This window comes from Diorhabda sublineata, chromosome 2 (assembly GCF_026230105.1).
Source record: "Diorhabda sublineata isolate icDioSubl1.1 chromosome 2, icDioSubl1.1, whole genome shotgun sequence".
NCBI lineage: Eukaryota > Metazoa > Arthropoda > Insecta > Coleoptera > Chrysomelidae > Diorhabda > Diorhabda sublineata.
In genome coordinates, this window is record NC_079475.1 from 19,488,656 (window position 1) to 19,507,277 (window position 18,622).

The window sequence follows — 18,622 nt, forward strand, 5'->3', positions numbered from 1 at the left end:
TATTCCTTTATCTTTTGCCCTACTCTTCCTAGTTATTACTGTGTCACATCCTTCATTGTTTTCTCAATCTCTGTCCACTCCATCTCGATTATCCTCCCATGTTTGATTCTTTTCCCAATTTGTGGTCATTGTATTTTCAATTTTTTTCGCCACACTTTCATCCTAATTTAATAAAGAATGAAAATCATCATCACAATTTTTTTAACTATAGCTTGTAATAACACAAGCGTATTCACTGTGCGTTACCGGAGGTCTGAATGGGCTTGAACAATAATTTTATTTCCATAATTTTTTAGATGAAAGATCAAATTCATTTTATTGATTAGTCGATACTAAAATAACCCGCGGAGCTTTTGTGTTAACAGAAACACACATCATTAATACGTAATTTCTTCCTGATTTTTTCCACCTGAATTAGAATCAGCATATATATGTCGACCCATTCGCCGAATTCCGAGTTTATATCCACCATATAACAAGATAATTATTGAAGTTTGAATCTATTTAGATATAAATTTTATCGAATGACAGTGCCTTTGCTTCGAAGAAGCCAATTTTTGTAAATACTGATTATCATGTGGAATCAAACTGATTCATTTTTTTAAATTGTTAATACATTCCTAAAATTAGTCTTTTTTAACTTCTGTGTGAATATATTTACACAATAATTGTTACTATTTTTGATATTGATGTTAATGTGAGTTAAGTTTTGAATATTTTATGTTACTATGTTGAAGAAGAATAGGGGAGATTGAGGTGGGTCGTGACAGTTTTTATTTAGAGCAACATATCTCAATTAAGAAACATACCACAATTACAAACGTTATGTCGTAATGTAGCTTAATTATTATTATCTTTTGAAAATAGTCATCAAAGTAATTTAAAATTATATCCTGGCTGTGAAAATCCACCAAAACTAAAGCTACTCCCATTGTCACCGAGTCAAGTTGTGACAGGTACCAAGATTAGTTGTGACAGTTGTGTTCTGTGACTTTATTTGACAGATAAATATATTTTTGTAATTTATTATAAACAAAACAAGTTTTTTGCATAAAAATACTTTAATTATCATTTAAAATAATATTAAATATCAAAATAACAAGTATTAATTCTTTTATCAGTATTTATGGTTGGGTTAGGTCATAACGAGATCAATCAAAAATCATAATCTAATCTGACAAACAGTTATGGGATATGTCTGCTGTAGAATGCAAGGCAGAACAAGCAATAATAACCATTTTCTGCACCTTCTTCAGCATATTCTGTACTTTTCTTGTAAGTCTTCTTTATAACTTTTTTCGATTTCTTCTTCTCTTCATTTAAAACATATTTTTTAACTTTCTACTGGCTCCTAAGGCAGCTATTTCGTTATTTGTACGTGTGTCGGTAAGAATAGCTGTTTAGATCTTACGTATATTAGGTTGGATCTTGGTGGATCTTTTGGCAACGGCTTTACTGATTCTGGCGAGAACACATTAGTAGTGACAAGAGGAGAAAGAACTGGAGAAATGAAGGCAAGGGGTTGGGAAATTTCGATTGGTAGATATCGTGGCTTGATCTGTGGGCTTAACTGAAGTAAGGGCTGTTGCTTCATTATTTTAAACGCAAACGCAATATTACGATTTGGAGTAAGGGATTTATTTTCTACATTGACCGTAGTTTCTTCAACACTTGACGATTGCTCTAGTTCAGAATTGGTCAAATAATAATCAGTGATGTCACTAGACAGAAAATCGCATCCTTCAAAGAGATCTGTATTAATAGGCCAAGTTCCAGTTGCAGCAAAACTAGCACTTATATTCCGGGCAATGACCACCTCATAAACTGTTGATTATGTTACAGATGGAATATCATAGATACTAATGATTTTCCCAGCATTATATCTCATCCAATCATCGTAAGCTGTTTTGATTGCTTTCTTTACAATCCCAAATATAGCAATATCTAACGGTTGTAGCTTATGTGTGCAATGTGAAGGGAATGTCGACAACAAAATTCCATTATCTCTGCAGAATTCAATATTTTTCTAGGTTATATGTAAAGCGTGATTATCTAGAAGCAACAGTGCTCTTGGATCTTTTAATGGCCTGACGTAATTTTATTAAATGTTCAAGGAAAAAATGGAAATCATCTTCCGATCCGTTTGATTTGTCTTCACCATCTGGGCCATCACGAATGAAATTTTCTTGGAATCTCTTTCGTGGAAATATAAACATATGTGGTATATTTCCAGCGAAAGCCGGAGTAACCAAGGTTCCTCTTTCCACCGATGTCATCGCACTGACTTTTTTATCTTCATGCAGTGCTTTTACTTAGTCAGGCTTTTGAACGGAGTCTCATCGACGTTCCAAATATTTTTTGCCTTAAGATTAGATTTTCTTAAAACGCCTGTGTAGTTCTCAAAGAAGCAGTCACATTTGTTTTATTGAAGCTCGTTACGCGATCTATGCTCGTGGGTTGTGGTAATCTTAAAGATAAATTGGGATGTCGTGGCATAAACAGCTTAAACCACACTGCTTCCTCATTTTTTTCCCATGACGCCGGAATTTTTTATAGGCAAAACTTTTTGTTTCTTTTGTTGTCAGTTCGTAATTAGATGCTGCACACATCAACAAATACTCGTATAATATATTTTCTTCCTCTTTGGTAAATACCGTTTGACTAGCATAACCCATAGATGGAGCTACATCAGTTGAATTGTCTTGAAATTTTTGTTTCTTCTTGATATAGGTATCTAGACAAAGAAATGTAGTCGAGTTTGTAAAAGGAAGCTTCATTTCGTAGACTTACACCTCTTAACGTAACTTCTTTAAGGCCAGTTTCTTAAATGGCGTCACTAGCCATGCCTCTATCAGTCTTTCGTTTGTAGTTATTAGTATTAGCATTATAAAACCACATACCCAAATAAGTTGATGACAAACATTAAATTTTTAAGATTAATTTTAATGCCGAAAACATTTATCTCTTAGGTTGTAAGATAAAAACGAACGTACATATTATATAAATAGAAAAAACCAAATTAAAATAAACTTAAATAGATAGAGTTGTAAGAGCGTTGCACAACTCTCATAGGTGCTAAAAATCGCGACTTGGTCAGAATAATAATTCGTAAATTCAAAACAAGATGCAAACAGGAAGACAATGCCACACTTGGGAATTTTAAAAACCATTCAATATAAGAAAAAAAAGTCTAATCATATTAATTCGATACGTTAGAATATAGAAAGGATCAAAATTTCGATAAAAAACTTGCTTTTCGTTTTTTTTTTTCATGTAGACGTCGTACTGTCACAACCGCTTGCCGTACGTCTCTGGCGCGTACTGCGTCAACTAGCGCGTCACTAAAGAAACAATTGTGCGATGGTGTCAACTCGCTAACGTACATAGGTTCCAACAAATCGTCATGTCACAACTCACCTCGGTCTTTCCTACTATGACGTGCTAAAGAATCTTTATGCCAATATTGTAAAGTGGCCTGTACACACAAATATTATATTGATCAAGAAGTGTCGAAACGCCAGATTTTCACACTAGACTTTTCTGACAATTCACTCGAAATACTGTTGTTATTTTCAGTGGGTTTGGGTTCTTTGTTGAGAAATGATGAAGTCCAAAGTTGACAAAATGTTCAGTTTATTGAACAGTTTCAAAAGGTACCTGTCAATGTACACAAAAATCTAACTTTTACAATTTTAATAAGAAAAATATTCAGGTCTATTTGATGGTTTACAATTCTGTGAAAGAAAATTAATGAACAAAGTTTTGGCATGTGGCGACAAGATTTGAATTCAAAAATAAAGCTTAATTTGATTCGAAATGAACACACCTTTTGAATCGTTTGACAATACTTGTTTTGATTAACAAAACTCTTACTAAACAATCGTCGGATTGTTGCTCAATACTTAACAATTCTTGAAATTACAAATTGGAGGACGTTTGCCTGTCGCCATTTTATATATATATATATATATATATATATATATATTTCGCTGTTGCGTGAACAAATCAAAAGTGCTCATCGCCTGCCAACTTAACTAAATTAAAACTTAACATGAACATGGTTACCAACGTTGACTCTATATAAAACAAAATAGTGTGAGGTAAGGATAGGGTCAAGGTTGGGATAGGTCGGGTCAACTGTTAATTTGATCAATTCTCAACAAATACTCACTGGAGTATAATTTGCATTCTGTGCTAGGTCCAAACGAAGTCCTTTTCCCTGATTAGAGCTTATCAAGGAGCAAAATTTCATTCCGAACTGGTGGAAATCGCGCTAGTTCGTGGAGCTATCAAGTATTTTGTGTTTGTTATTTGAAATCGTTTCTTTCACATCACTTGTTATACATAATAGCTGTTTTCCATTTACATTCAACTGAACCAAGATACTCATGGTCAGTGGTCTGTGGATAAAAGAAACACGTAATGTGAGTTAATATTCTTAATAACCACATAAAATTCGCCATTATCAATGGTGATTCAACCGTCTGTTACTCGCAACAATATTACTAAAATAATATTATTTATAAGATCATTTACATCAATAGTGCAGTCAGTGAAGCTTTTCACCTCCGAATATTTTGTAACAGAATCGATGTACTTGAAATTTGGTACATAGTTAGAGGTCAATAATAATTAGTGACATAGCGCCGATTGACGTTTCCCCTTTCTCGGGGACGAAAAATCATTTTTAAAAAATAACGAAATCGATAGACAATTAAATTCTGAATAAAAAATATTTAAAGAATTTTTTCGAGAAATCAATAGTTGTTTAGTTACGATTGAGTGAAACAAAAACACGTTTTCAAATATAATTTTCGGTGTTAAATCGAGTACGTCTCTATTAATTTTTCACATCTATTGATAAATTTGTTTAAAATATTTCTGTTACTGTCGTATAGTTTTATATTTTCCAGTTTTAGTTTAAATAATTCCCAATTAAGTGTTTTTCGATAAGCCGTTGCCATTTTATCGTAATCGGAACTATCTATCAAGTTTAAATTATCAAATATATTTAACAACGTATCAAAATCGTTTATATGATTGATTAAAAAAAATTTATAAATTATCTCTTCCTTACTCAGAAGTTGATAAGGATAGATAAAAAAGGGAGTAAAAATAAGGGAACTTGGCACTTACAATTATTTGAAGTCCTGTCCCTCGTAGAACGTGGGTTTAGTACTTCTGTATTAAAATACGTAGTCGAAACTACCGCACTATACGTGAAAAATCGCGACCGCACTAATCCGAATGACTGCGCCAAATATAATTTTCGGTGCTCGGAAATTATTTTTAAGAATTTACTTAACACAAAATTACAATTAATTTTATGTTATTGAATGATTACAATTAATATCTTAAGCGAACTAACTATAATACATTACCAAGGTGTTTACAATCTTTCGTTTATATAATAAAATTATTGCTGACAATGTGTTTACAATATTTGATACTACTACGTTTTAATAAAATGACCTTCTAGAATTTTCTCTCCATAACTTTTCAAAGTTTTTTTTTCGCGAATAACTCCAAAACTACGCATTTTATTTAAAAAAGGGTAATAAATAAAGTTATAGCTTAGGAAAAAACAAAGAATAGTTATTTATGCAACAAGTGAGTGAAGTATTACTTTTTTTCATGAGTAGAACGGATTTCTACGAGTGTAAATTACTTTAATCACGAGTTTCATACAAAATTATTTCAACGTTCGTAGACTTAAAAAATTTCGACAATACTTTTATCAATTTTTATTTTGTAATAGTAATATTAAAAGTAAACTGTGAGCATTATTAATTTGAAGTGAAAAAGAAGTTACATTACTATTGGTACTTGAATTGCAGCATTTAACGAGTTCAAAGAATTAACATCGTCTATAGTTGTATTAGTACTTATTGGATTGTTGGTAGGATCGTGAACATTTAGAATGTTGCTTGAGGTCAAAGTGGAGCTAGTTGTTTATTTTTCACACTTTTTGACCGATTCAGAAATTACATTCTTTATGAATGCAAATGAATGAAAAAAACGTGAATATTATGAACTAACGTAGAAAAAAATCATTTTTTTTCTACGTTTTTTTTATTTTTGTAACTTGGAAAATGAAGATATTGTCGTTTAAAGTATCCACTTTAGGAGAAAAATGACCTGTCTCGAGCCCTTCAATCCTTTCTCGTTGAAAAATGAAGGGCTTAGAAGATTTTTCATATACATGAACATGCTTAGAGCTTTTGAAATTTCCTTCAAAATGCTTTTTTAAAGGATAATACAGCTTTAAAATTGTATGTGTATTTCAAATAACACTGTTGAAGCATTGCAATCTTTTAGAAAGCGTTCTTTTTTCATTTTTCTCAATACTACAGGGGTGGTTTTTAGATGTTGAATGAAAAAATTTTTTTATTACCTTCAAAGTCCCTTTAATTTTGAATAATTCCACGATTTAATTATATCATATCTTTAGAAAATAATTTAGTAAATCATTTTTTGCATTACGGTTGTTTTTAACGGTTACATAGGGCGTTGTAAACATCAAATATACGATAAAATACGTTCGAAAACATGAATCGCTATTTAATTTTTGTGCTTAAACAAGATTTTTGTCACTAAAATGATTGAAACTTAATTTTTTTCACTAAGGGGTAGTTTTTACCGCCAAAACATTAAAACCGTCAATCGGACTTATGTCACTTTTGATATTAGATAGCCTAAGACGAAACTTTTTATAAATTTTCATGCAAATCCATTCAGTTTAAAAAATTCAGAAGTTACACCTGATTTTCAGCTTCACTGACTGTATTACAATGACTGTTTGGATGACCAGATCTGACAACATCAATTTCAATCTGAGTTCACAAAACTCACTAAAGCACATGGTCTCACGCTTATGCAGTAAAGTGGTAAAAACTCAGTTTGGTCTTAGTCTTAGGTAATACTGAAAAGGAACGTGCATTGAACCAAGTTATGATGTCAAAAGTGAGAATAATCTGAGTGTTAATGTAAATGGAAAGTAGCTAATATAGTTTATGCTAAAAGTTGAATAGATCTAATCACATTTTTTAAAACTTTGTTATAAAGCTAAATTGAAAATGTTACAATCTGACTGAAAACCTTAAATTGTTTCAAATATTTGACTAGTTATACATTTTTAAAATAATTTTGTTATACCTATATTCTTAAATATATATCGTTTGTTTCAAAAACCGAGTTTCATTCCGTAAATCGGGTTAATATAGATAAAAAATTTCTAGTCTTAACCTAATCTGGCAACACATACTGACCCAACCATCTCTTCTAAATGTATAAAATTAAATGAAAATCATAAAAATAGAAGAAATGGGGAACGAGCATAAGTGAGCTAATGGGCGCGTGCAAGTGAAGCCTGTAGCGCAGTAAGATTTCAAATAAAAAAGAGATGATAAATGTTAAAAAAACACCAAAAAAGTTAGGAGGCATCTAATAAACTTTATTCATGGTTTAGGTACTCAAATAATAGAACTTATAGATTCAAGAAAATATATTACTTACAAAAAAATTGCATGAATCAAAACATAATACAAGGAAAGTGTTTATTTTTTAGCATTTTTAAATTTTATAATTTTCTTTGGCAGTTGAAATCATACTCTCTATGGTTCAAATGTTTCTTTCTTTCATACTTCCATGATAAAAATACATTTACCCGCGTTAATTATGGAATTCACAAAAAAATATATTTATATAGACGGTTTATAAAGATGTAATTATTTTTATATTTCGTTAAATACCCTAGATGTCTCTGTCAACGTAAAAAGAAATCTAGTAGTTGGCAAAAATTTAGGCAAAAGTAAACAAGAATCTATTTTATTTTGTTAATTATTGTGGATAAGTAGTTATTCCTGTCGCGAAGTCACCAGTTAAGAAATTAATTTGTTTTCGCACCGCATCAACATTGGAGTCAAATAACTATTTTTTAAATGTCCGAATTTCAAACAAAAAAAAACTTCGTTTAATGTTTATTTCCTCGAGGCGATTAGATTTCAGTTACATTGGTTTCATTGCATATTTAAGTGGAAAAACCTTGTCCTGTTAGAAGATGGTTTTTGGAAAACTTCCTTAAAGCCTAATGATTATAAATGTTACACGATTCATTTCAAATCTGCTTGTACGAATAATTTTGATATCATTCATTAACAAATATTCTTTTACTTTGATGAATCTAATTAAATAAATTATTATATTCTCTACTAGGCCATTGGTGAGAGCTGTGACATCTTAGCCTTTATAAGATAAATTCCTTTATCTTATCTCTACTGTATATATTTATGTCTAGGGTTGGTGTTTTTATACATAGCTATTTGCATTCGTATTGTCAGAAATACGTAATTCATACGACTTCTGCCTGAAAAATGTGTTTAAAGGAAGTTTTGACAACATTCTTTGCATTAAGAAAGCCGGAAGGGACCTTACAGAAATGATTCCATTCTAAAATGTCGCGATAAGTGTATTGCTAGCCAAGGGTAGTACTTTGAAAGTTATTTGATCAAATTTTATCTTACATTTGTCCTTATAATTGTCACTAAAAACTTATTTCAAATATATGAAGAAATCAATGAAAATAAATGAGTATTTTCTATTGTCTAAGTAGCAGGTGAGTACAATATATAAATATATTTTATAAATATAAACAATAAGTCTCATATCATATCATACATAAATAATTTTTGAATTGAATGTTTGGTTGCATAAGTAATAGGTTACGTAAATACTCTTAGAATTATGCTTTCTAACGTCACTTTATAGAAAGAAGTAGATTCAGATTTGCCCATTTAAATAAGTAATTTCTAATTTTGGTATTGGTCATTCTACAATTTGACCATGTAATTGTTGATTAACATTTATCGAAAGTCATTCACTAAATCTACATACTATAGGTTAATTGGTCAAAATTTTGTGTGTAACAATATCTTGCTATATTGAATACTGTTTTATAAAATTAGAAAGTATGTATGAAAAAAGTAATTTTAAAGTACAAAATAAACATATTTTACACAGTAGTATATTTAATCCAACGTTAAGAGGCTGGCAAAGTATTAAATGTGAAATTACTCCAAAGAATTTAATGTATCCACTGTTTATTGTGTAAGTGACATACATTTATCATTTATTTAGATATATTTTAATATATTATTCTAGAGAAGACGATAATGCTGTTCAGCCCATCAATAGCATGCCAGGAATTTCTAGATATGGGATAAATAAACTAAAACAACATCTGGAAGGTATTATTAAGAATGGATTACAGTCTGTCCTACTTTTTGGGGTAATTGAAAATCTGCCTAAGGTAAGTACACGTAATTTTTATTATTAATTAGTGTTCTGAAATAAGTCATCTGAAAATTATTGTTTTTCAATCATTATGCTTGAGAAAATAGATATAGGATATATTACTTTGAACATAAACTTTTTTCTATTAGCATCCTATTTTTAATGAAAATTGAGAAATTTTCAGGTAACTCTCAACTATATATCTGAAACAATAATTTAATATCTATTCAAAAAGTAGTAAATTTGTACTAAATAAAGTTTCTCATCAATTTTTTATAAATATTAGTTATCCGAGTGCTGTTGATCTAGTACTGCATTGTCCTCATCACTTGCAAACACTTCATTATCATTTCATTTAAAAAATTATGAAGAAGTTTTAAATATACTTAAAAATGTTAAAACAAAAGCATGTAGTGGTAGTGACGGCCTGAACCTACAGCTCATTATTCTGTGTTGACCATACATAAAATACTTGACACATATATTAAATGAATGTATTCATATATTACTCCCTAAATATCTGGAAACATGCCTTAGTAGTTACCTAAATTTTCTAGACCTACTCTCAATGGTTTCTCCTCTGACAGTATTATTATCATAATTCATTAATTTTGAGCAAGTTTTAAATTTAATATTCCTTATATAAAAATGTTTATTATCATATACTTTCACAATAGTTAGTATTATTTTGACTTCAAATGAACTAACTGAAAAAAATTTATAAAAAAAGATAACTAACAATTAAAACTGGTAAAAAAAGGTAACTAAAAAATAAAAAAAAGCATAAATAAATAAAACAAAATATTTGGTCCTTATATGTGAGTTACTTCTAGTATTCTTATTAAGTTGAGATTTGTTGGTATATTTTTACAAATAACCACTAGAAACCTTCTTATTCAGAAAATGTACAAACTCATTATTATTTAGACTACTATTTTATGTAAAATTTTACAGGATGATGTGGCAACACATGCAGATAGTCCTGATAATCCTGTAATGAGAGCACTTCCCAAAATAAAAAGTTGGTTTCCAAATTTGACTATAGCTTGTGATGTATGCTTATGTCCTTACAGTTCCCATGGCCATTGTGGAATTCTTAAGCCTGATGGAACTTTAGACAATACTGCTAGTCTGAAGAGAATTTCTGATGTAGCTCTAGCTTATGCAAAAGCAGGTAACTTAATATTAAGTTAATATATCTGGAAGTTTTGGTGATATTCATATATAATACACTGTTTATTTCACTTGACTAACATAACAACACCATCTGGTACTTCGAGCTGGATACCAACCGGCAATTTATGGAAATGTATAAAAACAAAACGGTGTAATTGAGAGTGTATAGTATAGTAGTAGTATATATAAAACCAAAAAAAATTTCAATGTCAAAATATTTTATTACTACATATTCTTCTCTTATTTGGATACATTTATTACAGCGAACCTGCAACATCTCTAGACCTTTCAAAAAATGTTTCTTTTGACTCTGCAAACCAGACCTCCACACCTCCTCGTTGGAAGAACATTTACGGCCTTTAAACTTTTTTTCAGTTAAGGAAAGAGATGTTAGTTGGACGGAGCCAAATATAGTGAATAAGGGGGGTGTTCTAATAATTCAAACCCTAAATCACTAATTTTTTGCATGGCTACATGAGATTTGTGTGCAGGAGCGTTGTCCTGCTAAAAAACAAAACACCTTTGGATAGCTTTCCATGTCTTTTCCCTTTAATTGTTTCCCGTAGAGTAGTCAGTAAAGTCGATTAGTAATCTCCAGTTATTGTTCTACCCTTATCCAAAAATTCAATCATGATTACTCCATGGAAATCCGAAAAAACTGAAGCAAGAACCTTTCCAGCAGATTTTTGGACACGAAACTTTTTATGTCTTAAAGAACCAGAGTGTCACCATTCCATCGATTGCTGCTTTGTTTCTGGATCGTAGAAATGTACCCAAGTACAAGTTTATGCATAGAACTGGTCTAGGCTAAATAGATATCAATACATCCTCGTACTTATGTTTAGGTATGAATATAAAACTAATTGCAAATGATTATAAGATGTTTGATGTGCTCTTTTGTAATAATATTAACAATAGAGACCAAAATATATTTTATTATTTGAGTAGATATGGTTGTTGACAATCATGAATTATAATATTAGATAATGACAAATTGGTACCAAAATAAGTGAATTGAATATATTATTAGAGGAAAAATCCTTTTTGCTTCTGGAATAAGATTTTTGTTGTTATTTTAGACAGTTTTTAGTAAGTTGATTTGTCAATATTTATATTAGGAGCAGACATCATAGCACCATCAGATATGATGGATGGAAGAATAGGAGCGATTAAGACAAAATTAGTAAACAGTGGATTACAAGAAAAAGTGGCAATTTTATCCTACACTGCCAAATTTGCATCCAGTTTTTATGGTCCATTTAGGTAAGGAAAACTATAACTGCAAATTCAAATAATTGATATATAATCAAATCTGACAACTTTTCCCAAATATTATTATGTGAATATTCAATTTATACATAATAATATTAATGTATAATGCAGTAGAAGTTATATCAGAGATTCAATCACTACTTTGGTTTTTTGATGTGTTTATATACAGTGACGTACCAAGGTCTATTGCAGCCGGGGCGGGTTATTATCTTGTCAGAAATGAAATTGAGTATATTTTTCAGTAAAAAACAGTTCAAATTTCTCCCACAAAAAAAATTACGGACTTGTCACTGTTAAAATATGGTGTTAGGGTGTTTATAATTCATTCGTAAATATCCTGCAGCAAATACGAAGAGAGGTCCTTCTAGATTAATGGAAACGTAAATTGGCACAAACAATATCCCGAAAACTGAATGTGTGGGCTGGAATAATAGGCGACAAAATAATTGGCCTTTTTTCCTTTTCAGACAATAACAATATCCCAAACGACAATATTTGGCTACAAGTTTGTGCCCCCACCTTACTATGCGTGTGTGGTGAGGCAATACCTAAATAATATGTTTCCCAGAAGATGGATTGGAAGGCGTAGTGGTATAGAATGGCCCTCGCGATCACCCGACGTGAATCCTTTAGACTCTTTCCTGTGGGGTCACTTAAAAAAGATCGTTTATCAAACAAAAGCTGCCAATATTCAGGAATAAAACGATAAGATCACCACAGAGATAAGAAGAATTGAGCAGTCAGGGATGTATTGCAAAGGTTTAAAAATCGCATAGCTTGTTGTATTGAAGTAAATGGACAACATTTTAAGCATCTGCTGTAATCGCCTTTACTGTGTGTTTTTTTTAAATTCATAATTTTTCTAATTCACAAATGTGGATCTACTTCTAACATCACATAAATATGTCTGTCACTAGTTTCGTTAAGCTTTTTACTAACTTATTGACACTAGACCTTATTACGAGATTTGTATTAGCACATAAATTATTAAAGAATATTCAAATCAAACGAGTTTATTCAATTGTAGACATCTAAATGTACAATATCTATTGTAACTTTGGTGGAGATACTGTAAATGTAGCTATAACTTGGAAATTTTGGCATTTAAGTATAGAGAATATTACATGAAAAATAATGAGTATAAAAACACAAAATGTATTGGGTGATTCATTTGAAATAATAAAGTTCTTAATTTTTCCAGAAAAAGGGGAGATCTGACAACAATGTATATACCACCATAATATTGGTCGTATCGCAAGACCCTTGCGCACAAAAATTTATAAAAATCGTACCAGCCTTTTCTGAGACAATTAGGCGTTCCATACACAAAAACTCACTCTGTATAAATTATATAAAGAGAAACACTAAGAATTAGACTTGAAAAATATCAAATCTTATATATGACACCGATTAAGGATAGAAATAAATAGCTATGCTATTAAATCCAGAATAGCTATTAAAAAAAGCAAAAAGGCTAAAAATGTTACAACAGGTTAATTTCATAGTAAATGAGCAGCATTTGGGAGAACAAAAATGAAATTTTTTTTCAATTTTGTCCATTTTTACATATTAAAAAAATATATTTACATAATGTAATTTTATTGATATAAAATATTTTTATTTTGCTAATTTTACAATTGTGCATTTCATTTTGCTTTTTTTTAGAGATGCCGCAAAGTCAAAACCAGCCCATGGAGATCGGAAATGCTATCAGTTACCCCCAACCAGTACAGGGCTGGCTATAAGAGCAGCAGAACGAGATATAGCTGAAGGTTCTGATATGCTTATGGTGAAACCCACTATGATATACATGGACATTTTGAAAGAACTAAAAGAAAAACACCCGGAATATCCAATGTTTGCATATCAAGTATCTGGGGAATATACCATGATTTACCATGCGGCCTCAAAGGGAAATGCAGAATTAAAAATAGTACTAATGGAAGTTCTGGAGTCAATAAGAAGAGCAGGTACTTTTCACACTCTCCTATTTACTTCACTGTATACCCTTCCATTATGTTTTTCAGTTCTAATATGTTGGTTTCAACTTGAAGCTTAAGCTGTTGAATGAATTTACCCAACTTCCTTGTCATAATGTCACAATAGTTTTGCAAAAGTTTCATTAAAATACTATGAAAATATATGCTCAAATCTTTTTTTGCCAAAACTTTTGGGTCATTTGTTAGCAGGAAAAATGCATAAGCTTCAAGCTGAAACCAACACATTAGTTATTGTTGGCATAAATTATGTCTCAATTTTTTATTTTGGATGAATTTATTACAATTGAAGTCTTTTAACTTTGTAAATTTCGACCTATTGATACTTAGGTGGAAAGGTCAAATAATACCTGATTGGAGTTGGAAACATAATTAGTTAAATGACGCATAACTAAATGATCAATAATTTATTTGCATATGTGGAAAATACAGGATATTTCTATATTCGACCGACAACGCTCTACCACAGAGAGATCTCAATAAATAATTAATTTTGATATAGAAATACAAACCCTTACGGGGCCTAGTTGCTGAAATATAGGGAGCTCATAATTTTAAATCAAAATCAAAAATTTGCCATAAATCAAGGACGCCTTTAATTTTTTTTTCGAATTTGGTGACCAATATGCTCCTTAATAAAGTAATATTTTGGCAAAAACAAACTTTGGAAAAATTTAACCCGTGACGTGCTGTCAGGGTTAGTTGTCACTTTTATCCCCCTATTTTTTACGCCACTGGAGTAAATTCTTTTAATTTTGTTTTAAATTGCTTGATTATTTTTAGATAAAAAACTAATAACCTTTTATGTAACTGAAATGAACGGTGTTGTAGAAATTTGCCTCTAAACAAAAGTCTTCAAGCATGTAAGTAATTTACAAAATTATTCATAATTTCAATTTCAATGACAAAACGGTGTAATCAGTGTATTGAAGTAAGCAGTCAACAGTTTGAACAACTACTCTAACTTTGTCAATTTTATTATTGTTGCAATACAGCGTTATCTAATTTGTGCCATTATTATTTTTATTTTCATTACCAATTTTGTTATTATTATAATACATTTTTGTTTGAAATTGAGATTATGAATAATTTTTATTTGTTTTGTACTACTCACGCTTAATCATTATTCGAATTTAAACGAATAATTAATTAATTTGTAAATTACTTACGTGCTTGCAGACTTTTGTTTTCAAATTTCTACATCACCGTCCATAAAAAGTTATTAGTTTTTCAACTACAAATAATCAGGCAATTTCAAGCAAAATTAAAAAAGGATTTGCTCCAGTGGCGTAAAAAATAGGGGGATAAAGTTTGTTTATGTCAAAATATTACTTTATTAAGGAGCATATTGACTACCAAATTTGAAAAAAAACTTTAAAGGCGTCTTTGATTTATGGCAAATTTTTGATTTTTATTTAAAATCCCTATATTTCAGCAACTAGGTCCCGTAAGGGTTCATATTCCTATATCAAAATGAATCATTTATTGAGATCTCTCTGTGGTAGAGCGTTGTGGGTCGAATATAAAAACACCCTGTATGTAATAGTTATTTATGATGAGAGTGTTGAAAGTAATGTTTTATTTTGTGAGTGAAATGAGGGAAGCGCATTAAACAATTTAAATAACAAATTAAAATCACTTCTATCACAAATGTTATTTGTGCCCTATTTTGGTAATAAAATGATAAAATTACAATTTAATCAATTAATGTATTAAATCAATTCAATAAAATAGTTTAGCTTTTTGCGAATAAAGCTACACAGATAAGTCTAATTTTTATTCAGTGCAATCTAAATGAGTATAATAATTTACAATTGAAATAGGTACTCATATTAACCTGCAATGTTTATTATACATTTATTAACATTTGCTATTGGATGAAAACTATCAATATACCAGGATTTCTCATTACTTTCAAGCTTTCAGAAGAAGATTCATCAAAAGTGAATATTTATAGTGCTATAAGTTTTGTTCTGTTTATTATACTACTTACTGTTGAAGCATATTCTCTATTTCGTTTAGATTTTCGTTGAATTTCTTCAATATAAATTCTATCATTGTTATTAATATTTAATTCTTCCAATGATATATTTTTTCTATTGTTACCAGGCAGAGGCGAATGACATTAAACTTCAAAATGCATTTTAATATTCAAATAATCACAACACTGTGTTAAATATATTTTTAACACTATTAAAATATATTTAACATGTTAAACAATTACGTTTAACACTGTTGGCTGTCATTAAAAGTGTTTTAATGGCAGTTGTACAAAATAGTTATTTATGATTTAAGTGTTAAAAACTATCATAACAAGCTTTTTAACTCCACGACCTCAAAATGCATTTTAATACTCAAATAATCACAACACTGTAGATAAAGTAGACCCCAATTTACCTGAATATATTCGCACATTTGTTTGGTAGCCATCAATAGTGAACGTTTTTGTAAACATGGAAAAAATTGGTCATCGTTATAATACAATACGTTTGAAATGCATTAGCGCAACCAATATGAATAGATTCTACTGCTCCTTCGTTATCCTGAAAGTGCGCGAGCTAGTAGACATAGTAGCCATTTTAAAAATGGCTGTACATCGCATATCAATTGAACATTTGGACATGAGAAAGCTGTGCGCAAGATGGGTGCCGCGTTTGCTCACACATAGTCGTGAAGATGTTTTCATCAAGCGTTTGGCAATGTTTCACAGAAATAAAGCCGAATTTTTGCGTCGTTTCATAACCATAGATGATACGTGAGTCCATCACTTCACACCCGAAACAAAAGAACAATCAAAACAATAGAATGAAAAGGAGAACCAGATCCAAAGAAATCAAAGACCGTTCCATCGATAGACAAGGTCATGTCGTCGGTTTGTTGGGATGCGTGTGGTATAATTTTCATTGACTATCTTGAAAGACGAAAAACTATAAAACTATGCGAATTTATTGCAACGTTTGAGTGAAGAAATCAAGCAAAAACGGAAGCGTTTGGATAAGAAAAGAGGGTTGTTTCATGAAGACTATGCACCAGCCCACACATCTGTTATTGCAATGGCTAAAATTATTGAATTGAAGTTTGAATTGCTACCTCATGCACCATATTCGCCAGATTTAGCTCCGTCGGATTATTTCCTATTCTTAAACTATAAAAGGAGAAGACGTTGAAAAAGAAATATATTTTTTTCTAAACTTTGCATGTTTTCTTTGCTAGACCAGGTACTTCTGGGACCATCCTCATATATACAATTTATATAATTTAAATATACTAAACTGGTGTCATTAATATTTTTATGTACCTTCTTTTTTTCTCCAATTACATTCACTTATCCAAATATAATACTTTTCTTCCTTTTCAATTATTTTCTGTGTTGCTCATTAAAAGTTAGTTTATTATTTTCCTCATTTTTCTTACATATAATTTGTTAATTAAAATGCAACGCTTTCTTTTCAACTCGATTTTATTAGTTTCACCTGTATGTTTGTAACCGATTATTTGGTTTCACTTTCGCACACTTGTCAAAGGCTGACGACAATACAATAATACGATCAAAATATCTTATTATCCTGATAAGATTCGCATCAATTCATAAATTTCTTTTTGTATCCTTGCCATGAGAGTAAGAAAGGGATCTATTGGGGGAACTACGTAAGCGCGCAGTCCCAGACTTATAAAATCGAGATGCAACAATAAACACATACATATGGAAGACGGGTTTTATAATAGCAAATTAAACTAAATAGCATAAAATAAAATACAGTTTAAAACACCGAAAAACTTGCTTTTATTAATAATCGAACTAAAAAGAAAAAAAATTTCTGGCATAAGCATGAGAAAGTTGATGTCACTATTATAAAAGCGTGGGGTGCTTTCTATGACAATCTTAAACTAGTTTTTTTGTTTTGGAATGATACTAGTAAAAAATTACGATTGACATCGAATCTTGAATCTATTGATTACGGGCTAGAAGCTTTACAAGCTATCCTAGAGATACGATACTACATAAGAAACCCACCGAAAAACTCCTTTGGCTCTCTACCGTCCATCTTACGGTAGAGAGCCAATTCGTGCTTATTAATAAAATGGGGAAAGAAAGTAATAATGTATTACGAACTCGTTTAAGACACAGGCCGCGAAACGGTCTTGTCCAGTTATAATGGAACTTTGGCGAGTACACCGAATCGTTTGATGTTTGTCGGCACCCTTTATATTGCCTTTGACGTTTTTTATAAACAGCGGCGAGTTGTTTATTTTATTTTTTTAGAACTAATTTCTAGGAAGGTCTTTTTATTTGTTTGTTTTATTTGTTTATAGAAATATAGAAAAGTAACCAATGAATTAAAATAATTTTTTTTAGTTTTTTTTAAATTATAATTTTTCCTAATCAATTGCTTTTCATTGTTAATTTTCATTTTACTATAAATTTCTCAAAATATTGCATTTAATTATTGGATTGCATAATAAAATAATTTTTTTTTATTAGGTGCTGATGTAATTATATCCTACTTCACTCCAGTTGTGTTAGAATGGTTACAACCCAGAAATAAGTTATGAATGGATGAAAGTAATAAATTAATTTAGAAAATTGTTATATTTTTTTTTGTTTAATAAAAATGTTTTAGCTCAATTATTTTTCTTCTAATAATTAATTAACAGGTTGGATGATTATTTTGTCAGATTTGTTCTTAAATTTAATTATCTCCATCCCTATTGAAACACTGTTTACACCAACACACAGAATTACATTGTCTGATGCGTGTTTCGATAACCATGTTATCGTCTCCAGAGAATGAAGGTAAACTATACCTTCAGTTATGGTTAACTTAACGTGCATCAGACAGTGTAATTGTTAGTGCTGATGTAGTACTAGTGTAAACAGTGTGTTC

At 30.4% G+C, this 18,622-nt stretch overlaps 1 protein-coding gene across 1 annotated transcript; it reads left to right on the forward strand.

The window, feature by feature from the left end:
- The first annotated feature begins 8,715 nt into the window (after positions 1-8,715).
- LOC130453292 (delta-aminolevulinic acid dehydratase) lies at positions 8,716-18,363 on the forward strand. The gene is made up of 6 exons (XM_056792947.1): positions 8,716-9,105; positions 9,160-9,307; positions 10,246-10,465; positions 11,586-11,730; positions 13,405-13,709; positions 18,220-18,363. The coding sequence occupies exons 1-6, from the start codon at positions 8,969-8,971 to the stop codon at positions 18,288-18,290; spliced, it is 1,026 nt and encodes a 341-aa protein (XP_056648925.1). The 5' UTR covers positions 8,716-8,968; the 3' UTR covers positions 18,291-18,363.
- Positions 18,364-18,622: the final 259 nt, after the last annotated feature.